Source organism: Carettochelys insculpta, chromosome 5, assembly GCF_033958435.1.
Source record: "Carettochelys insculpta isolate YL-2023 chromosome 5, ASM3395843v1, whole genome shotgun sequence".
Taxonomy (NCBI): Eukaryota; Metazoa; Chordata; order Testudines; family Carettochelyidae; genus Carettochelys; species Carettochelys insculpta.
In genome coordinates, this window is record NC_134141.1 from 11,197,447 (window position 1) to 11,215,668 (window position 18,222).

Sequence of the window (18,222 nt, forward strand, 5' to 3'; positions counted from 1 at the left end):
CCTGAAAACCATATATTCAATCTCTTCAGTTTCCTTGCCTGAGGTTTGCCGGCATGCTAGTCATACTTCCAGATGATGAAGCTATAGATAGTCCTTCCTCTAACTCCATAGACATTGCCCTTCAGTCAGCCAGAGGAGCCAGGTCATGGTGGCTCCTTTACAGAGATCTGCCACCCTGCAGCATGAAAGCTTCCTGTCGGCAGCTGGACCCAGGGAGGCTGGGGTGGTCACACAGCATATAGAGCAGCAGCAATAACATCCTGTGTAATCATTTGTCCCCACCCTGCCTGAGAGGGTAGCTAAGTCAAGATCCTGTTGCTTAGTAAGCAAGGGGACTGGTCAGAGCTGCAACCTGAATTCATTCTGGCTCCCAACCTGTTCATCTAACCAGTAGACATGGGGTTCCCAGACTCTAACGTAACCTAGACTACATCTTAAGAGAATGTGTGTATCACAGATCATCCTCCTTTTCCACTGGCCAGCACGTGGACCAGCAGCTAGTTGCATGGAAAAGAAATACTAGGGAAAGTATCCAAGGTATTTTTAGCTCTTTTCATGCAATTTAGCTGCTGGAAACTAAGAGATGGAGCCAGAACTATGTAACTGGACAGACCTTTGAGAACCACAAATGCTCCAGGACCACAGTTTGGGGCCCTCTGCACTACACTGTGAAATATTTTGAATGTCTGATTCAATAAAAATAAGTCCAGCTGTTTCCTTCAACTTACATGCACTTCCTGATCACAGAAATGAAACATTTGGGGTGGAAGTGCCAGATCTCTAGTAATGAACAGTGGAAGGGGACAGATACAAATATCTGTCACCTGACACCTTTGCTAGGTTTTATGAAATAAGATATCTTAACTGATTGAGTAAATCTGATTCAGGAGGAGGAAATAGGGCCGGGGGGGCCGTGACTTTAACCTCACTCTGTTTGTTGTGGTGCATTATTTTGCAAACTCCGTTTCAGAATTTCTCTGTTCAGTCAACATTGGAAACACTATGCCAACTCATTCCTTTTGCAAGCTGCATCTGCAGCTGGAAACTATTTGGGAATCTGTCCATTTAGAAAGGGGTCCCTTCATGTCGTTTCAGGGAAGATAGAGAAGATCAGGCCACCTCCTTCCCCGACAACAGAAGGTCCCCTCTCTCAGTCAGACCTACTGTCTGATGAGGCTGCAGGATCCCAGAGGCCCAAGAATTTGATGCAGACTCTCATGGAAGATTATGAAACACACAAAACTAAGAGGCGTGAGAGGATGGATGACAGCAGTGTAAGTACGCTCTTCCCTTCCCCTGTTGTGTGTGTGCAGATTGCTGCAGTTGATAGAAGAAAATTTGGCCTCTTAAAGATTGTGTTCTGTTTGCAATGACTCGCTGAGTGCCTTCAAGTTATTTAAAGAGTTAAAAAACAAAACACCGCAGTGTCGGAGGGGACAATCAGTCCATTAGAACAGCAATCGTATAATAATCAGCTATACCTAGTGGCCCTCTGTAATCAGGGGACCTCACATGAATGAACTGCTCACTGAAACCTGGCAATGAATGACATAACTCCAGTACGAGCTCATGTCTGTGCATTACAAGTATTCACCCAGCATGTCTCACAAAGGCCTATCCCCATATGCTGTGACTTTACTGTAAGACCAGGATTTGGATAGGAATTTGTGGAAGGGAATGTTGGACACTGGATAGAAATGCAGTTTCCCATTGAGTCTCTTTTGGTCATTCCTAAAAGCAGAAAGGGGAAATTGGCAATTTTTGGACTATACTAGCATTGCCGTTCAGATGTTCCCTGAAGAAAGGGAATGGGTATGAATTTCCTGTCTATTGCCAGTCAGACTTAGGTGCATACACTAAGCCCCTCGTTGCACTAGGACTTTGCAGAGATACGGTTCATTACTGATGGGAATGGGAATGCTGTGTGCATAGCATAAGTGTGTAGTATAAACCGTTACCCAGACATGATTGTTGTTAGTAGCTGCTATTGGCTGTTGCTGATTTCTGTTTGTTCTTGCAGTCACAATGTGCCAGGCTTTTCCAAACACTTAGAAAAGACCATCCAGTGCAAGTAGCTCAGAATCTATTCTACAGATGCCACTTTCTAAGCACTTCCACTACAAGTACAACCCTGTTGAGACAGCAGTAACCCATGGTGTATGCTGGGTTTTAATCGTTGGTATTTAACATTCTATCAACAGAGTATGAGCTGCCAGAGTAGAAACAGTGAAATGTAGAAGGGTCCTGGTCCAATTTGTTAATGAAAAGAAGAAAGGGTGGGTCTGAAGTGCAGTCAGATCCATTGTTGGTTAGGGTCCGAGCCCTTCCCGCTGAAAACAATGACAAAATTGCCATTGATTTCAGTGAAGCAGGATCAAGCCCTTAAGCAGACTCCCTGCTTCCATGTACGAAGCTTCATCTGACTCAAGAGTTCTTGGTATCCCTGCAGCTCTATGTTGATGATGCTATTAGGAGCCTTTGTTAATTAGATTTTTAATGCCAGACAATTAGAACCAATCAAATCAGTTTTGCACCAGATCCTCAACTCAGATAAATTGGCATAGCTCCATTGACGTGAAAGGTGCTGCCCTGATTGACCCCCTTTCCCACCCCCCGCAAACTGAAGGCTTGACCCAGTTTTATTTTCATCCTTCTGTTCTGGAAACTCATCTAGAGCCCAGCTTTTTAAAAAAGTGTTTGTTCCCCTGTCTGCTTGTCTGAAATCCTATCCCAGAGCAGCCTTGTAAGCCCAAGGTGAGCCTCCCCAAAACAGCTGGAACTTTGTTTTTCCTCCTCTCTATTTAGTCCTTGCCCCTAAGTTAAGTACTCCTGAAGGAGAGAAGGAGGTGTGAGATATGAAATTGCAAGATAAAGATTAGCTCTGCCATTCTCAGCTGGCTTCTTCCTTAGTTAGAGCCCATACTTTATGTGCCACGCTAAGTAATAATTATTTAAACAACCACTAGTGCTGATTTGTCAGCAGAGGCCTTTAAAATCCAGTTTCAGGCAAAAGAGCAACCTCAGGATCTAATTACATATGAGAGCAAATCACTGAACTGTTTTCAAGTGTCTACAATATCCTGAAAAAAGTATACTGAAGGCACACAGGAAGCTGGCCTTTTGAAAATCTAATTGTGAAGATCAGGTCTCTAGCTCAGCTCACCATTTGAATGTGAGGGAATCGAAAGACTTTCTGAATTGTCAGAAGATCAGTTCTCTTGGGCCAAATGCTCTTTTCTGTTGGGTAATGGAGAAGGGGTCAAAGCTGAAGAGATTCCAGGCCCAGTCCTGCAAACACTAATGTATGTGAGTAGCCCCATGGACAGAGATAGAACTATTGGTGTAACCACATGCACAAGTCTTGCAACACGTACAAGCAGTAGCTAAGTCCATGTTTGCAGGATCAGGGCCTTGAGTGCCACTTGCTCAAGTGGCACAGCAAGGCACTTTGATTTGCTCTAATTTCAGTGTGTGATTCTTCAACATGGCAGCTCTTGTAGGCATTGTCAGCTTTTGTCTTTTGGCTCAGAGCCATCTGCTTGGATGATGGTCAAATCCCGTGTATTTGCCATTTGAAAGACTTCACTTCATAAAGGGGAGAAGATGTTATTTGCTTTCTCTGGCTGTGCATTCCAAAGAAGTCGTCTCTGGCCAGGAGATGATGGGGGAAAGCTATCTGATTAGCTGCCAGACTGAAATAGTTTCAACAATAAGAGTAAATTTGGTGGCAATTGCTAAGCAAAAATGGAAAAAACTAACCTTTTAAACAGACCCAAACAGCATCTAGTCCTGTTCTCGGGGGGTTTGTTTGGTTTTCTTTCCAAATTCAGTGTGTTTGTTCAATGTACTAATGCTGGTATTTTCCTTTCCACCAGTACACCTGTAAATTACTGTCTAACAAGGTTACTTCCGAGGTACTTTTCAACTGTGCACCTTTGCTTTGCTCTTGCATGGTCGTTCTAAATGCATGTGGCTGCAGTTGCATTTCCATGCTGCTTGTTGGCGCTCTTTCACATCAAGTTGTGGTGAAGATGTGTACAGCGAATATTCCCTCTTAGTCATCAACACTCCCCCTTACTCTCCGCTGCTGACTCCCACCCCCCTCCACATCCTTGCATTGCAATTAAAATTTTTAGAGGGGTAAAAATGGCAATTAGAGGAAAGGCACCAAATCAAAACACGGGATGGTAACTTTGCTGAGCATTACACAGCTTAGCATCCAGATTCTGATCTGACCTACCCAGCTGAAACCCCCACAATGGGGAAGCCTAAAATCTCGGGACCAAACATATCCCCAACCTTTGAGGCGTTATGGACCCAAATCCAAACATTGTGACTCTTCTGCATTTCTGGTAATAGTATCTTCCATGGGAAGGACAAACACGCTGACTTTCCTCTTTGACAGCACAGCTTCAAATCCCAGTGCCAAGTCACAACTGAGTTTGGTGGCTCCATCTGTGGCTGCATCCACGTGCCTCTCCTGGGTCATTTGTTCCACATCTCACTATTACCATTAGCAGCATATGGGTTTGCACTATGGACAACCCAGGGACTCTTGGCTGCAGAAGCAGGTGTATTTGAAGTCCGGGTTGAAGTGTATTGGCAAAGCATTTGAGTTGTTGCTTGCAAAGCTGGGTTCTGACCCAGAGGGCTGGCCTGCACTGTCAATGTACATCAACGTTGTTCAAACCTCTGTACCATGGTAAGGAAATATAATCTAACTTAGTTTGTAGTTTACAAATACCTTATGCTTATGGAATTATTCCTGTTTGCAAAAGCGCTCTCGGATTCACTTGCACAAATATGGGAGGCTGGAATATCCCTATGCTTCCTAGTCAACTGGAAGTCAATTGAGACAATATGTATGAAATCCTGTACCCATGCAAGTCTCTGGGAGTTCTGCTATTAACTGCAGGAGAGCTGGGATTTCAGTCTCTCTGCTTGCATGCCCTCTGTGAAATCTTTTGTGTTCTTTTTCTTTTTTTTTTTTCAATTCTGTCAAGGTCAGGTTAGCAGCATCAAAGAGAGACTAAGCTTCTCCTCAGTATTGTCTCTGCCAGGGTGAGAAATTAACTAGAATTGCACAATACTAGTCAGTTCCATTTAGTAACAGGTGCTAGAGTGAGGTACAGCAGTAATGAACTCTTTCCCTATGAGCTGCCTTCATCCGCTGGTGCCAATGAGCAAGGAATATTGAGCACCCATTCGGAAGGGTGGGGGGAAATGGGATAATTCACCAATAGCCTGGCCATTAAAATAATATAACTCTTAACAAGAACTCTGAGCTGAAACCCTGATACATGTGGAATAAAAAAGGCGAAGAGCAATTCTCACAGTTCTGAATGGTTCCAAATATTTATGTGTATTTATACTTTCAACATTTCTGCTTTCTGAAATCTCTGTTTAATGTGACTTTGTGGTCCAATTAGGTTTTCTAAACAGATCCTATTTTGTACAGCTCCTGGCTGTTTCCATTAGCACTCTTTCCATTGTGAGGTAGCCTGGTCAATTATTCGGCTGAAGCCCAAGGGAACCACTTCTAGCTTAGTTCACATTGTAATCTTTGTGGAGCCTATGTGCTGATTTTCAAGGCACGTGACAAGTCCCGCAAGCAGTAACAGCAAAGGAGATGGCTATTCCCAGTTCTGCGTGTCACATGTCAGCATGTGCATCTTACAGGTGGTGGATATAATAGGCCTCCCCTAAGCTAAGTTGTGCCCCTGCCTATATTCCACCCTGGACCTCACGTCAGCATCCAAGCTGGCAGGAATGGGAGCTCAGCTTTGGCGCCAGCCAGAGGCCAGCAAGCCAGGGCAGTGGTGGCCTAGGGCAGTTTGGCTAGATCTCTTCTGGCAGCAGGGTTGACAATTAGCACTCCTGGCTCCAGTGGGTTGGGCTGGGTGGGGTAAGGACGGGGCCTTGGGCAGAAAAGGTGAAAGTTAGTTATCTAACTTCTGCTGTGAGCTACACTCATACAATACTCTGCCTACAAAGGACTCATAAGGGTATACTTTAGCTTGCACTGATTAGTGCCTTGCTCCATGAATAGCCCAGCTGCTTCAGTCCCCTTGCTGGACCCTTCAGTATGGCGAGGTTGCCACCCTAAGCCACATAAATGCAGCACAGGGCGTCCAGCCCCTGACTGCCCACTCCAAATTACAGGCCTTGACTAGTTGTGCTAATTGAGAATCTCTGTGGTCTAATGTGATGACCCTTGCCTACGTTTAGAGCACGGAGCAGTGGGTCAGAGTCAGGCTAAGGTCCATGCAGCAAAGCTATTTCGAAATAACAGCCCTTATTTTGAAGTAACTATGCTAGCGTCTGCACAATGCAACCACTATTTACAAAGAAATTCAAAATAGCAGATGGCTTATTTTGAAATAGGTAAACCTCGTTCACGAGGAATAGCGCCTGTTTCAAAATAGCTATTTCAGAATAGTATCAGAGAGGTAGCCGAGTTAGTCTGTGTCTTCAAAAACAACAAGGCCTATGGCACCTTATAGACTTAGAGATACTTTGCAGCATACATACTGAGGGTGCCTCAAATGTAACCTTAATTTGAGTTTTGGTATAAATTGAAAGGAATTGATTGTGCATAATTTGTTCACAGCTTTACAATAGGTCAAGAAAACAACATTGGATGGTAGCATCACTCTTGTCTTGATTTAAATTTAAAAAGAAACAAAGGTGCTAGTTTTGTGTCTTTTGAGGAAGTTTATATTAAACTTATTTTTAAAGTAATAAACTGTAACAAAGTCAATGGACTCAATAGAATTTTTAGGCTTTTCATAGGTCACTCAAGGGAGAGAAAGAAGAGTTTGTTTTGTTGTTGTTGTTGTTGTTGTTTTTTGGAGAGGGAGGGTTAGCATAAGCAAAATGTAGGACTATTATGTATAAATAATTTCCAGAAAGAAAACTCTAACATCCTCATGCTTTCCCATTTTGCCTATTTAGGAAGATAGTGTCTTTTATTTGACATTGGTCTTTCTCCTCTCTACCAAAGGGGAAAGGTAAGAAGTGAACAGGACAGCAGGTCTTTGCCCACGAAAGCCTATGGTCCAAAATATGTTAGTCTGTAAGGTGCCACAGGACTTCTTGTTGTGTTTCAAAATAGGTTCTGTGAAGACAGTGAATAGAGCCTGTTTCAAAATAAGCCATAGTGCTTCCAATGGCTCCCCTTCAAAATAGGCTCCATGTATGTAGATTCTGTATTTCAAAATAGCTAAGTGCCCTTTCAAAATGCACTTGTGTGTCGTGGCATTATTGCAAAGTAAGCTATTTCAGAATAACTTTTTTTCATAATCTGGCTGCTGTTGTAGACATACCCTCACATGTCTTTTCTCTAGCAAGTAACCTGCTTACTTCATTCCATTGCTGGATGCTCATCCAGACACCAGAGGTAAATAGCTACTCAGCTGAAATAGGCATTTTGAACTCTGGCCCAGGACTGGGTGCATTACAGGCAATCAATTAATTGATCAATCACTCAATCAATAAATAAAAGCCCTGGTTCGTCCTGTTTAGTGTATTCCCAGGATGTCTGTCTGACACAGCAATAATTTGGAGTCCATTTAGCTGTTCCTAATTAGGCCTCCACATTCTCACCATATAACCTTCCAACTCACAAACACTCTGGGATAGGACAAAACATTACTATTGTTCCTTGAAGGGTTTGCAACTGAGCATTGACTTTATACAGCTTAGAAATTAAGTGCAACTCTCCTCCCACTGCCATGGTGGTTTTGCTGAGATAAGGGCCTCAGACTTTTGCCTTGAGTTTGGTGTCTTTTGTGTTTCCTTTTCATATCCTGTTGGACTGTTACTTTTCCTCTACCCTGCACTTTTCTTTAACCCTCATTCCCTTTTTCTCCTGCTTCTGCTGCCGCTTAGCAACACTCACCCATTATGAAGCTGAGGAACCACCACATCTTATTTCCTGTTGTGCTGGAGCTAAAATAGCTTTTTTGTTCCTTTCATAGAATCATAGAACACTAGGACTGGAAGGGACCTCGAGAGGCCATCGAGTCCAGCCCCCTGCCCCAATGGCAGGACCAAGTACTATCTAAACCATCCCTGATAGACATCTATCTAACCTGTTCTTAAATATCTCCAGCGATGCAGATTCCACAACCTCCCTTGGCAATTTATTCCACTTTATTCCCTCTAAGCAAGCTATCAAGGAAAACTGCTGGCAGTGGGGCCACATCCCTTTGTGATCTTGTCTCAGGGCGTAGTTTGACCAATGAGAATCCCAGACATCTCATTTAAACCCTTGGCCCCTGTGCTTTGCAACTGCACGAGTCTCAAGTTGCCTGGAGCCTCTCTGGGGAGTTTTAGTCAAGAAATTGAAGGGAGTTTTAATTTGTAAACAGAGGGGTGGGAGGTTGAACGCCACTGCCCTCTGCTGGATGAAATCAGACTTGCTGCCATTTGACTTTTGTTGCCTTTGAATCGTTTACAAAGAGGAGTTAAGCAGCTCTATGCAGATCTTCGTTACTATCTCGTTCCAGTAAACCTGGGCTGAGGCCTCGGCATGCATAGTCTCTCCCCGTTGCTGCCAGGAGGGGAGATGTGGTTTCCGTTCCATACTCAGTTTAACCTTGAGTTTTTGGGTTCGTTGAGCCACAAGCTCAAAAGAAATTAGAGGGCACGCAAACTACAGAGCACAAGCAAAGCTTTGCCAGACCTCTTCTGACCCCAAACTGCTGAGCTCTAAATATGAGCTTGGATCCTAGAGTGAGACCGCAGAGAATATTCTCGTTTAGCGCAAGCAGCAAGGATGTCTGTCAGGAGGAGTTGTCTCTTTGTTCCAGCTAGGCGGCGTAGCTGGAGACAGGCCCACCGACTGATGGGGCAAAGGGGACAGTTGCCCCTAGGCCGGCCTTTCAAAGGGGCTTGGCACTCCAGTTACCACGGCCAAATTAACAGCAGTCGCATCTGGCGCTCTGGGCCCCTCTGAATTGCCACCGCAGCATAGCTGCAGCTGCCCATGGCTGGGAGAGAGCTAGGAGAGCCTTTGGTCTCAGTAGGGCTGAATGCCAAATGCCCTCGGTCCCACACCTTCTGCGACCCCCTCCCACATTGCTCCTGGGCCCGTGGCAGCTCTTGGCAGTGCCAGTTGGAGACCTGACTTCTGCGAAAGTCTCCAGTCATTGATTGTTACAAGCTGCAAGGCAGCATAACCTCTACTCACCCAACACCTGCAGCTAGGTTGCCATCAGCTGTTCTTTAGATCTGAGGGCCTTATTCTTACATTCTGATAGTCTGATATGAGTCATTACGACTGGACTGGAGGGCCGTGTTTCCCGCAAGTTGTGCTCATGGGCAGCTGGGCAGGAGAGATTCAAATGCCACCCATTTGATTAGCAGAGCACCCCCTGCTAGGTTTTATTTCCATTGGTGGTGCACCTTCAGATATGCTTCGGTGCACGTAAAAACGCACTCCACACACGGAGGGGAGAAAACCTGCTCACAGATGGAACAGAAGAGGGAGAACCCTGGCCAAGCCATGGCAGCATAGAGCGCACTGGTGGGCAGGGGATGGAAAGGATGGCAGTAATAGGAAAGCTGGGCTGCATACACTAGCTAACCAGGACACTTCCAAGGCATCCTAGTTGGTTTAAAAACAAGAAGTCCTGTGGCACCTTATAGACTAAGAGATATTTTGGAGCATCAGCTTTCGTGGGTAAAGATCCGCTTCTCCACAGGTGCCACAGGACTTCTTGTTGTTTTTGAAGATACAGACTAACTCAGCTACCCCTCTGATACTAGTTGGTTTAGCCTTTTCTGAATTGAGCTGGCTTGGGTTTTTTAATCTATAAACCCACAGAAAATGTTTCTCCTGGCAGAGGACAGGGGGTGGTTCCGAGTGAAATCCGCTAGAAATCAATGAGCATCTTTGCCCTGCTTGCCATGCATTTTGGATCCAGTCACACTTTAGATCACCCATGTGGGTCTGCCCTGGCATGGGTTAATCCTGGGAGTGTTCTAGAAGGTTGGGTGGGGGATGGAGGAGGCGGGACCGACAGCATGCTGAGTGGAGGACCTGGTGGCGTAAGTCTGAGATGTCCCTGTGTTCCCTGAGGGGAAAATTCACCCTTGTGCTGGTGGCCAAGACCAGGCCCATCTATCGCATCAGGCATGTGGTGTGTGGGTTTTCATTCTGACTGCTCTGTGTTCTTCCGTGCATGTGTTCCAAGCAGTGGCTTTTTCACTGATCCCGCTCCATCCAAATATCACAGCAAGTGAGTCTGAAGAACCATGGTGTCTACAGGTAATGACACATTTAAATGAAACAGTCTGGGTAACACAAAGGCCTGGACCCAAAGGTGATTGAAGTCAATGACAGAGGTTCCCGTTGTCTACAGTGGGACATGTATTTTTTGTGGTAGCATAAATAGATCTTTTGTAGGTACCCTCTTCTGCCAGCTGTTGCTTGACCTGTCTAAACTGGGATGGAGAATATGCAGCATCCTCAGTTAGGCCTACAGAGTTACACTTGACTTCTCCACTTCTAACTTAGGCAACTGTCTGAATATAAGGATATAAATAGTCTGGCTCGGGCCTTCTGGGGTATTTGTCATAACCCTTGCACGCGCGTAATGACACAAGCAGTCCCACTTACTTCTCACATGATTGAATGGCCAGTGAGGACTGCACATTTTGGGGGGGCGGGGCGCATGGTGAAAAAGACAAGGACAGTGGAGCGGAGTGGAAGAGGATAGCCCGATTAAGTGATGCGTTTTTTTTTGTCTTTTCCAGGTCCTGGAGGCAACCAGGGTGAACCGCAGGAAGAGTGCCCTGGCGCTGCGCTGGGAGGCTGGAATTTATGCCAACCGAGAAGAGAACGAATAATCCCTTTGCAATAAAACGGGTGTTTGGGACTGAGAAACCAAAAAGTAAATACATCGCCTCATTTAACCCGATATTTATTAAAGATACCACAAGCTCACTGATCCACAGAGAGAGGATTGTTCCATCTCCAGGCACTGTTATTGAAAGAGGAAGACCCACCCACAAAATCCACCCACACAACTCCCAAGAGAAGACTGAGAGGGTAATAGGTGTGGACCAGTCAAGGAAGGGGGGGGGTCATTGCCATTGACAAAAGCAGCAGCTGGCCCCTTGCAGCAGGTCAGCATGGGAGGCAGAGGGTGCTGGCAAAAACTTAAGACAGGACAAATACACGTGCTTCCTTCTAACTGAATTTCCAGCCCTGCTTGGTATCAGCAAGAGAGTTTGGCTTCCTTTGGACTGGCCTGCAGCTTCTCCAGCATCCCGCCTGCTGCATGACAAACATCGATGTTACTTTGGTTTATTCTAGATAGCCATAAAAGTCAATGGTTTTTCTTTTCTGTTGTTTGGCAGGGGAGGGCTGGCTGTTTGAGGATCTCCCACCCCTCACCACACACACACTTAATTTGTCATTTAAACATTAGAGGCAGTTATTGCACATGTACAATCCACACAGTGCAATCAGAGCCCTTAAGAAAGTATCCCATTCTGTTGCAAACACAATCTGTCAGTTTAGGAAAGCACTGGAGGGGAATACCAAGCCAAATGGACAACCTTAGCTTTAGGGTTCTGTGTGCTTGTAATACAAACTGGGCTCCCATTTCTCAGTGCATATTTACATAACTGTGTTTCTAAATACACAATCTATATTTAGTGGGTAATGACTATGAGGGGCGTGGGCAGAGGCATATGTACAAAACAAATTAAGACTGAATAACCTGAGTTGGAACAGGAAGTGGGGGGGCCCACACAAATTACATTTAATTTTTACCAAGGCAATAACTGAATCTGCCAGACACTGGCACAAACAAACAAGGGAAGAAAGTTTTATCTTTATATTTATACAGTGTAAAAGGCCTTGAAGTTGATGTAGAGTATGTAGGTTTCCAGAACATGAAAAGGTAAAGAAGGTAATAGAGAGTGTATGTGAGAGAGAGAAAGAACAAGAAAGGGAAGAAAAAGGATTATTTGTGCTGTTCAACCAGTGTTTTCTGAGCTAAAAGCAAAAGAGAACCTCTAGTTCATGCGTAGGCTTGGAATCCATGACAAAGGGTATTGTGTGTCTGGGAGTGAGCGCATGCGTGTGTGAGAGGGTGGAATCCTAGAATGAACAAGAGCTATGGGTGTACAGATTTATTTTCTCCAAAGCTGTTTGCCAGCTATAGGGGGTGAGTGAGAATTTCTTTTTTATGAAAAGGGATATAAAAAAGGCACTGAGCTGATGCAGTATTTGTAAAATTAAAATTTGACCCGCCATGGTATTTGCATGAATCACAATTGCTAAGTATTGAGCAGTTTTGTAATCTGACATTTAGAAAAGAAATGTGGTATTTATTCTTGTGCTTTATATTCATACGTAGGCTAGAGGCTGCCAGGTTTACTCTTTCTTTCCATGCAAAGCAATACAATATGTATTTTACAACTGGGAACCATAATTTCTGGACTAGAAATGATCACGTTTAGGAGACATGTATGTGTGTGTTTTTATAAACCTCGAATTATTATTTTAACTTCCTTTTAAATTGGCCAAGGGACTGATTCTTCCTGAAATCTCTCATCTGCTTTCCTACTGCTCTGCGACCTGGCATGATGTTTTATTCTGAGGCTCACCTAAAATGGCTTTAGATACAGTGAACATTATTCTGGTGCTTTTCTTAGACAAACACAGAGCTTGCAACCAAAAGATTTTTAATTTCCTTCCAGCCTGTGGTTTGACACTGCAAAATATGTCTCACGTGTTCCTTTATGCCAGGGTTGGGCAGTAAATGGCCCACAGATTAGGTGCAGGCCACCAGATGCTTCATTCCTCTGTGCATCTGTGGGTATGGCCTCTTGCACCCAGCGGGCACTGCGAGAAGGGGTGGCCTGGTCTGTGGCATCTCTTGCAGCTCCCATTGCCTGGGAATGGCAAACCACATCCAAGGGGAGCTGAGTAGCATTACCTGCAGATGAATGAAGCATCTGGTGGCCTGCCCCAGGGTCTAACCCTGATTGAGCTGTGTCCAGCCTGCGAGCTGTTATAGCCTAGCCCTGCTTTAATTTCTTTTGAAGCCCGCATTCAGGGATTGTAGCGAAAGTGGCAGTAAGCATTAATTACACACATTTTGTGAATTGCCTATGAACAAAAGAAAACTTTTTTGATCTGGGCAGTTGTCTTATATTGAATTCTGTCATGTGAGTCATACACATTCATGCCTGAGCATGCACATATCCAGGTAGACCAGCTATTGGGAAATGTCTGTTCTGACCCAGCTCAACCAAGGTGAGTCAGTGTTGCCTGGATACTGTAGGAAGTCTGGCAGTCTGGGGCCTGGCTGATGGGCAGGTGTCACATGTAGTACCACTCAGAGCTGGACTGAGAGAGGGTTTGGGTCCCTCTGGTTTGAGGATAGCACAGGAGAGCTCAGAGAGGGCTTCTCTAGCAGAATTACATGGTATCAGGATCTAGGTCATAAGTGGCTCGTGACTGAGAAATGGTCTGACATCATGGCACGTACATTTAAACTTCTCACTGCAGCACTCGGATGCTTACTGCATTTGCTCCTTTGAAATGAATTTGCTTCTCCCTCAGTGTGGCTGCAGTTACACAGTGCTGAGGTCAGGAGTTCCTGGCTCTCTTCTCCCTTTGAAGAAACATGCATTTGTTGTTTTCTTAAGGAATTTTTTTTAATAAAAAAATTAAATAAATAAATAAATAAATAAGCAAACAAAACATTGGCTGTCACTTCTTCAGCTCTGTATTGTTTGTCACAGTGCATCGTCTGCTTTGTGTGCTCCTTCCCCTCAACTCCAGCTGTGAAAATGAAGTCCATGTCTTATAAAGTAAGCCTGGTTTTGCCATCTTGGAATCCCTTGTGCTGGGATGGAATCACAGCAGTACTTTCACACACACACTGCAATACAAACAGATGCACATACCAGTCCAGTAGAGCTACTCTGGCTATTGCCCGATAGTTTCTCTTCCAGAAATTATGGAAGCAAAAGTATTGTTATCAGCAGCACATGGCTCACACTACGATAACTTAGATGTTATGCAGTTTATTGGCCTCTTCTGTACTTTCGTTGCATGTTTCCGAGCATAGCTGTCTATAAATACAGGCAGGCACACATCCCTATCTATAAAAAATAAATCACATGCAGCAAAGGAACACTACTGCCAGATTAACTTGGTCTCCACAAAAGAAATCTTCTGTGACGAAGAGTGATTTTAGTGGAAGTGTGTAATGAACAAGAGTTCAGCATTAGGACCGTAACTCTCCAAATGCAGGTGTCCTGATTGTTACTGTTTCAAAAAGCTGCTAGTTTTGGCTTTATCTTGTTCTCACCAGATTATCTGAAGGTTAAAACAATAACAGAGATTTGTTTTGCAACCAAAAGATGGCGTTGTTGTCATGTTTTATCCCAGTTAGATGTTGCTACCCTGCTTCTGTTTTATAGTGACTGTGAGGCAAACAATGCACATCCATTGTTATTTTCTCATTAAAACAGAAACCTGGGGGGAGTTTCTAGAACAAAGCTTGTAATGCCCTTTCCCAGCACTGGCAGCTGCCAAGCTCACACTGGCTTGGAAGGAGGCACCATGAAGAGGAGAAATATTTTCTCATCCCATCAACAGAAACAGCTGTTAAGACACATGCAGCATCAGGTTCTAAGCATTACACCTGTTCTTCTTTTCCCTGGTTTTCAGCCTCCATCCTTTGCTACTTGTTTCATCTACGTGAGACGCAAGTCTGATCTATGGAGGGCCGGGGTAGTACTGTGTGGCTGGAGAATCCTGTATATAAGAGAGCGGAAGAGATGAAAGTGAGTGTTACAGATCTGTCAGTCTGACCTCGATAATATGGAAAGGTTTCAGAGCAAAGGAAGGAAAGAATAATTAAATTCATAATAGTAATTAGGAAAGGAAATGTAATTCAACAAGGGTTTACCAAAGGTAGAGCATGTCAGACTAATCTGAAGCCAGGTCTACACTAGACATTAAAGTCGATTGTAGATATGCAATTCTAGTTACAGCAGTTGCACAGCTCGAATCAACTTATCTACAATCTACTGACCTAGCCGTCCTCTCTAAGGAAGGTCGACAGGAGGAACTCTCCTGTCGACCTCCCTTACTCCTCGAGATATTGAGGAGTACAGGCATTGACTGCCGCCCCACATAGTTCAATTGTGCATGTCCTCACTAAGTGTGTGAAACCAAACCTCAGGTCGCCCCTGACTGCGTCAATCTTCTAAGTAGCGAAAACATACCCCCAGTTTAACTGAGGGATGTGCAGTAGACCTCAGTAAAACATGTGGCATGGAACCACATGGAAAATTATTATCTAAGTTAGGGAAGATGGGGATCAGTACTAGCATTGTCACGGGGATAAGAAATCAGCTCTCGGGGGAAAGGCAGTGGGTTGTGCTGAAAGGTGAATTACTGGATTGGGGGGAGGTAACTAGTGGTTCCTCAAGGATTGGTGTTTTGGCCCATCTTATTCAATGTTAATTAATGATCTTCTCACAAAAAGTGGGAGCATGCATGTACTGACGATAAAAGTTGGGAGACATCAATACTGAGGTGGATTGGAATATTATACATGAATATCTGGAGGACCTTGAAGACTGCAGTGACAGAAACGGGATGGTCCAATAGTACAAAGGTCTAAATCATGTTCTAATAAGAATTTCTGCTACATGGTGGGGCTCATCATTGGAAGTGCCAGAGGAGAGGAGAGTCCCTGGGACAAGCACAGAATGACAGCCAGTAATGGGATGCACCTTTGAAAAAAGGCAAATGCAGTTGTAGGATATGTTAGAGGAGCTGTTTCCAGTAGAGACGCTGAAGAATTAATGCCACTGTACAAGGCATAGGTAAGATTTCATCTGGCTCCTGGGTATAATTCTGGTCATTTATATGCCATCCAGGAAGATGAATTTAAACTAGAACAGTTTGACATCCCATCAATAAATGTGAATTTAAACTAGATCAGGGAAGAGCTAATGGGGAGGGATAGCTCAGAGGTTTGAGCATTGGCCTGCTAAAATCAATGTTGTGTTCAATCCTTGAGGGGGGTCATTTAGAATCTGAGGCAAATAGATTAAACAAGGGATGGTGCTTGGTCCTGCCAAGAGTGCAGGGGACTGGACTCAATGACCGCCCAAGGTCCCTTCCAGCTCTATGAGCCTCAGCACTGAATAGTCAGTGGCTTGTAGGGCCTGTTTTAAGAGAGGCCACTGGAAAAACTTGGCTTGTTTGGCATGGCAGAAAGAAGGCTGGGAGGGGATCTGATTGCTTTCTGTAAATACGATAAGGAGCTGAAAACCTAGGAGGATGAACAGCTATTTCAGCTACAAGATCATGTTGGCACAAGAACAAATAGACCAAATTAGTTTCATTCTGGCTCCAATACCAGTGGCTGAATTTATCCCTGGGAGCCTGACTATATCTGCAGACACCAGGCCATGTAATGATACCAAATACAGTACAGTAGAGCCTTGGAGTTACGGACGCCTCAGGAACGGAGGTTGTTCATGGCTCTGAAATGCTAATAACTCTGAACAAAGCATTAGGGTTGTTCTTTCCAAGTTTACAACTGAGCTTTTGACTTAATAAAGCTTTGAAACTTTACTATGGAGAAGAAAATGTCTTCTTTTTTTTAAGTTCACATTTAACAACCTTTTTTTGTGTCTGCTGCTGCCTGATTGTATATCCAGTTCCAAAGGAGGTATGTGGTTGTCTGGCTGGTTCATAACTCTGGTGTTGCCCTGCATTGTGAGCCCAATTCTCAGCTGCTGGAACTTAGTGTAGCTCTGCTGACTTTGCTGGAGCCTTGCCATTTGATGCCAGCGTGGATCTGGCCTTCTCTCATGAGAGGGAATACCACATTCTCGTTTCATTTATGGACCTGATCCGCTTCCACTGAAGTAAAGGGGAAAACTCCTGTGACACCCATGAGTTGTCTAGGGCCCTAGATGGGGCCCCATAACTGTAGGATCTTTGTAAGAAGGCACGTCACTGCAGGCTTCCTTTCCGTAGAGTCAGGTGTTTTTACTTGTATAGCCGATATCCAAAATCCCTGCAGAAAAAAGTCAGTATCCGGCATGGATTTCCTGTTATATGTTCATCAAGTGAGTGATGGGCTATAACAACAGGCTGGATAATGTTACACTCTGCCAATAGGCGTAGTTACCTACACAAGCTAGAACAGTACAATGCTGTTAGCTTTTAACTACATGACTAAAGAAAATTTTTCCTATTCCTGCTTTTCCCCTCATTGTGTAACTCGGGCTGGATGTGGTATATTGGCCCATCTGGTGGCATTTAGAGAATGAGTCTGCTGTACAGCCTTAGCTAATGGGCATCTGGCTTTTAGTTCACACAGTAGAGGCTCACGTTCTAAGGTCCAGAGGTCCCAGGTTCAATTTCGTGTCTTGGTGCTTCGAGTGCACCACTCAAAAGGAGACAGGATCGTGGGTAGCAAATCCAATGTTCTTAATTCGTAGCAGCTTTGAATTTTAGGACATTTTGAAATAGGAAGCAGCATATTAGAAGTCTGCAGTGGGACAGGCTTAGGTGCTAGTTAAGATAGCATTGCAGTGTCAGTTTGAGCCAGTGGTTCAGATCTTTGTTCAACAAAATTGGTTCTTAGCTGTTTAACACTAGCACCTAGTATTGCTAAAACCAGTTACCCAAGCTGCCACTTTCAATTCACTAAGCCTTGGAGCACCCTGACAAGCAGTAAAGAATTATAAAAGGCTCCCTGATGCTGCAGGGTACAAGCCAAAACAAGGCCCTGTAGCCTGAGGGGGCGGCCCTTTGCAATGCCTTGCCGCTCACAAGGTCCAGGTGTGTTCAGCCCAGCTCCAGTTGGTACTGAGTTTGGAAGCCAAGGTTCTGTGGGATTTCTCAAGGAATGAACTAATTTTTCCATGCACGTGGTGCTCATGAAAGAGGCATGGCTGCCAGCCCGGAAGGTTCAAGACTGTTGCCAGCCCCAAAATTTGAAAATCATGAGATTTTTAAAAAATTCTGTTCATTTTTTGTCTATCGGCTAAGGTTGGAATGCCCCCTGTCCATAGTCAGCCTGGAAGACAGTGCCCACATTTGCAGATCTGCGGTAACTGAGTATGGTGGTTTTGGGCCCAGCTGCAGGAGAACTTCCTAGAAAACCTAAGTGAGCTCAAATAACCTAAATCTGCATATCATCAGCAGGGCTCCCAGCATCT

The 18,222-nt window shown here is 44.5% G+C and overlaps 1 protein-coding gene and 1 long non-coding RNA gene across 9 annotated transcripts in view; one reads left to right on the forward strand and one right to left on the reverse strand.

Moving 5' to 3' along the window:
- PALM2AKAP2 (PALM2 and AKAP2 fusion) overlaps positions 1–12,332 on the forward strand; it is a 350,798-nt gene extending 338,466 nt beyond the window's left edge. For 6 of the 8 annotated variants that reach the window (XM_074994658.1, XM_074994662.1, XM_074994665.1 and 3 more), the window contains 3 exons: positions 1,096–1,274; positions 3,876–3,914; positions 10,762–12,332. In XM_074994658.1, the coding sequence (XP_074850759.1) occupies positions 1,096–1,274; positions 3,876–3,914; positions 10,762–10,854 (311 nt within the window). In that variant the 3' untranslated portion in view covers positions 10,855–12,332. The remainder of the gene's footprint in view (positions 1–1,095; positions 1,275–3,875; positions 3,915–10,761) is intronic. The other 2 variants (XM_074994660.1, XM_074994661.1) reach the window with 2 other exon arrangements.
- A 146-nt stretch (positions 12,333–12,478) lies between these two features.
- Positions 12,479–16,618, reverse strand: LOC142013370 (uncharacterized). The gene is made up of 2 exons (XR_012645620.1): positions 15,118–16,618; positions 12,479–15,077 (listed from the first exon to the last, which is right to left on the reverse strand). It is a non-coding gene; the product is annotated as an uncharacterized LOC142013370 (long non-coding RNA).
- Positions 16,619–18,222: the final 1,604 nt, after the last annotated feature.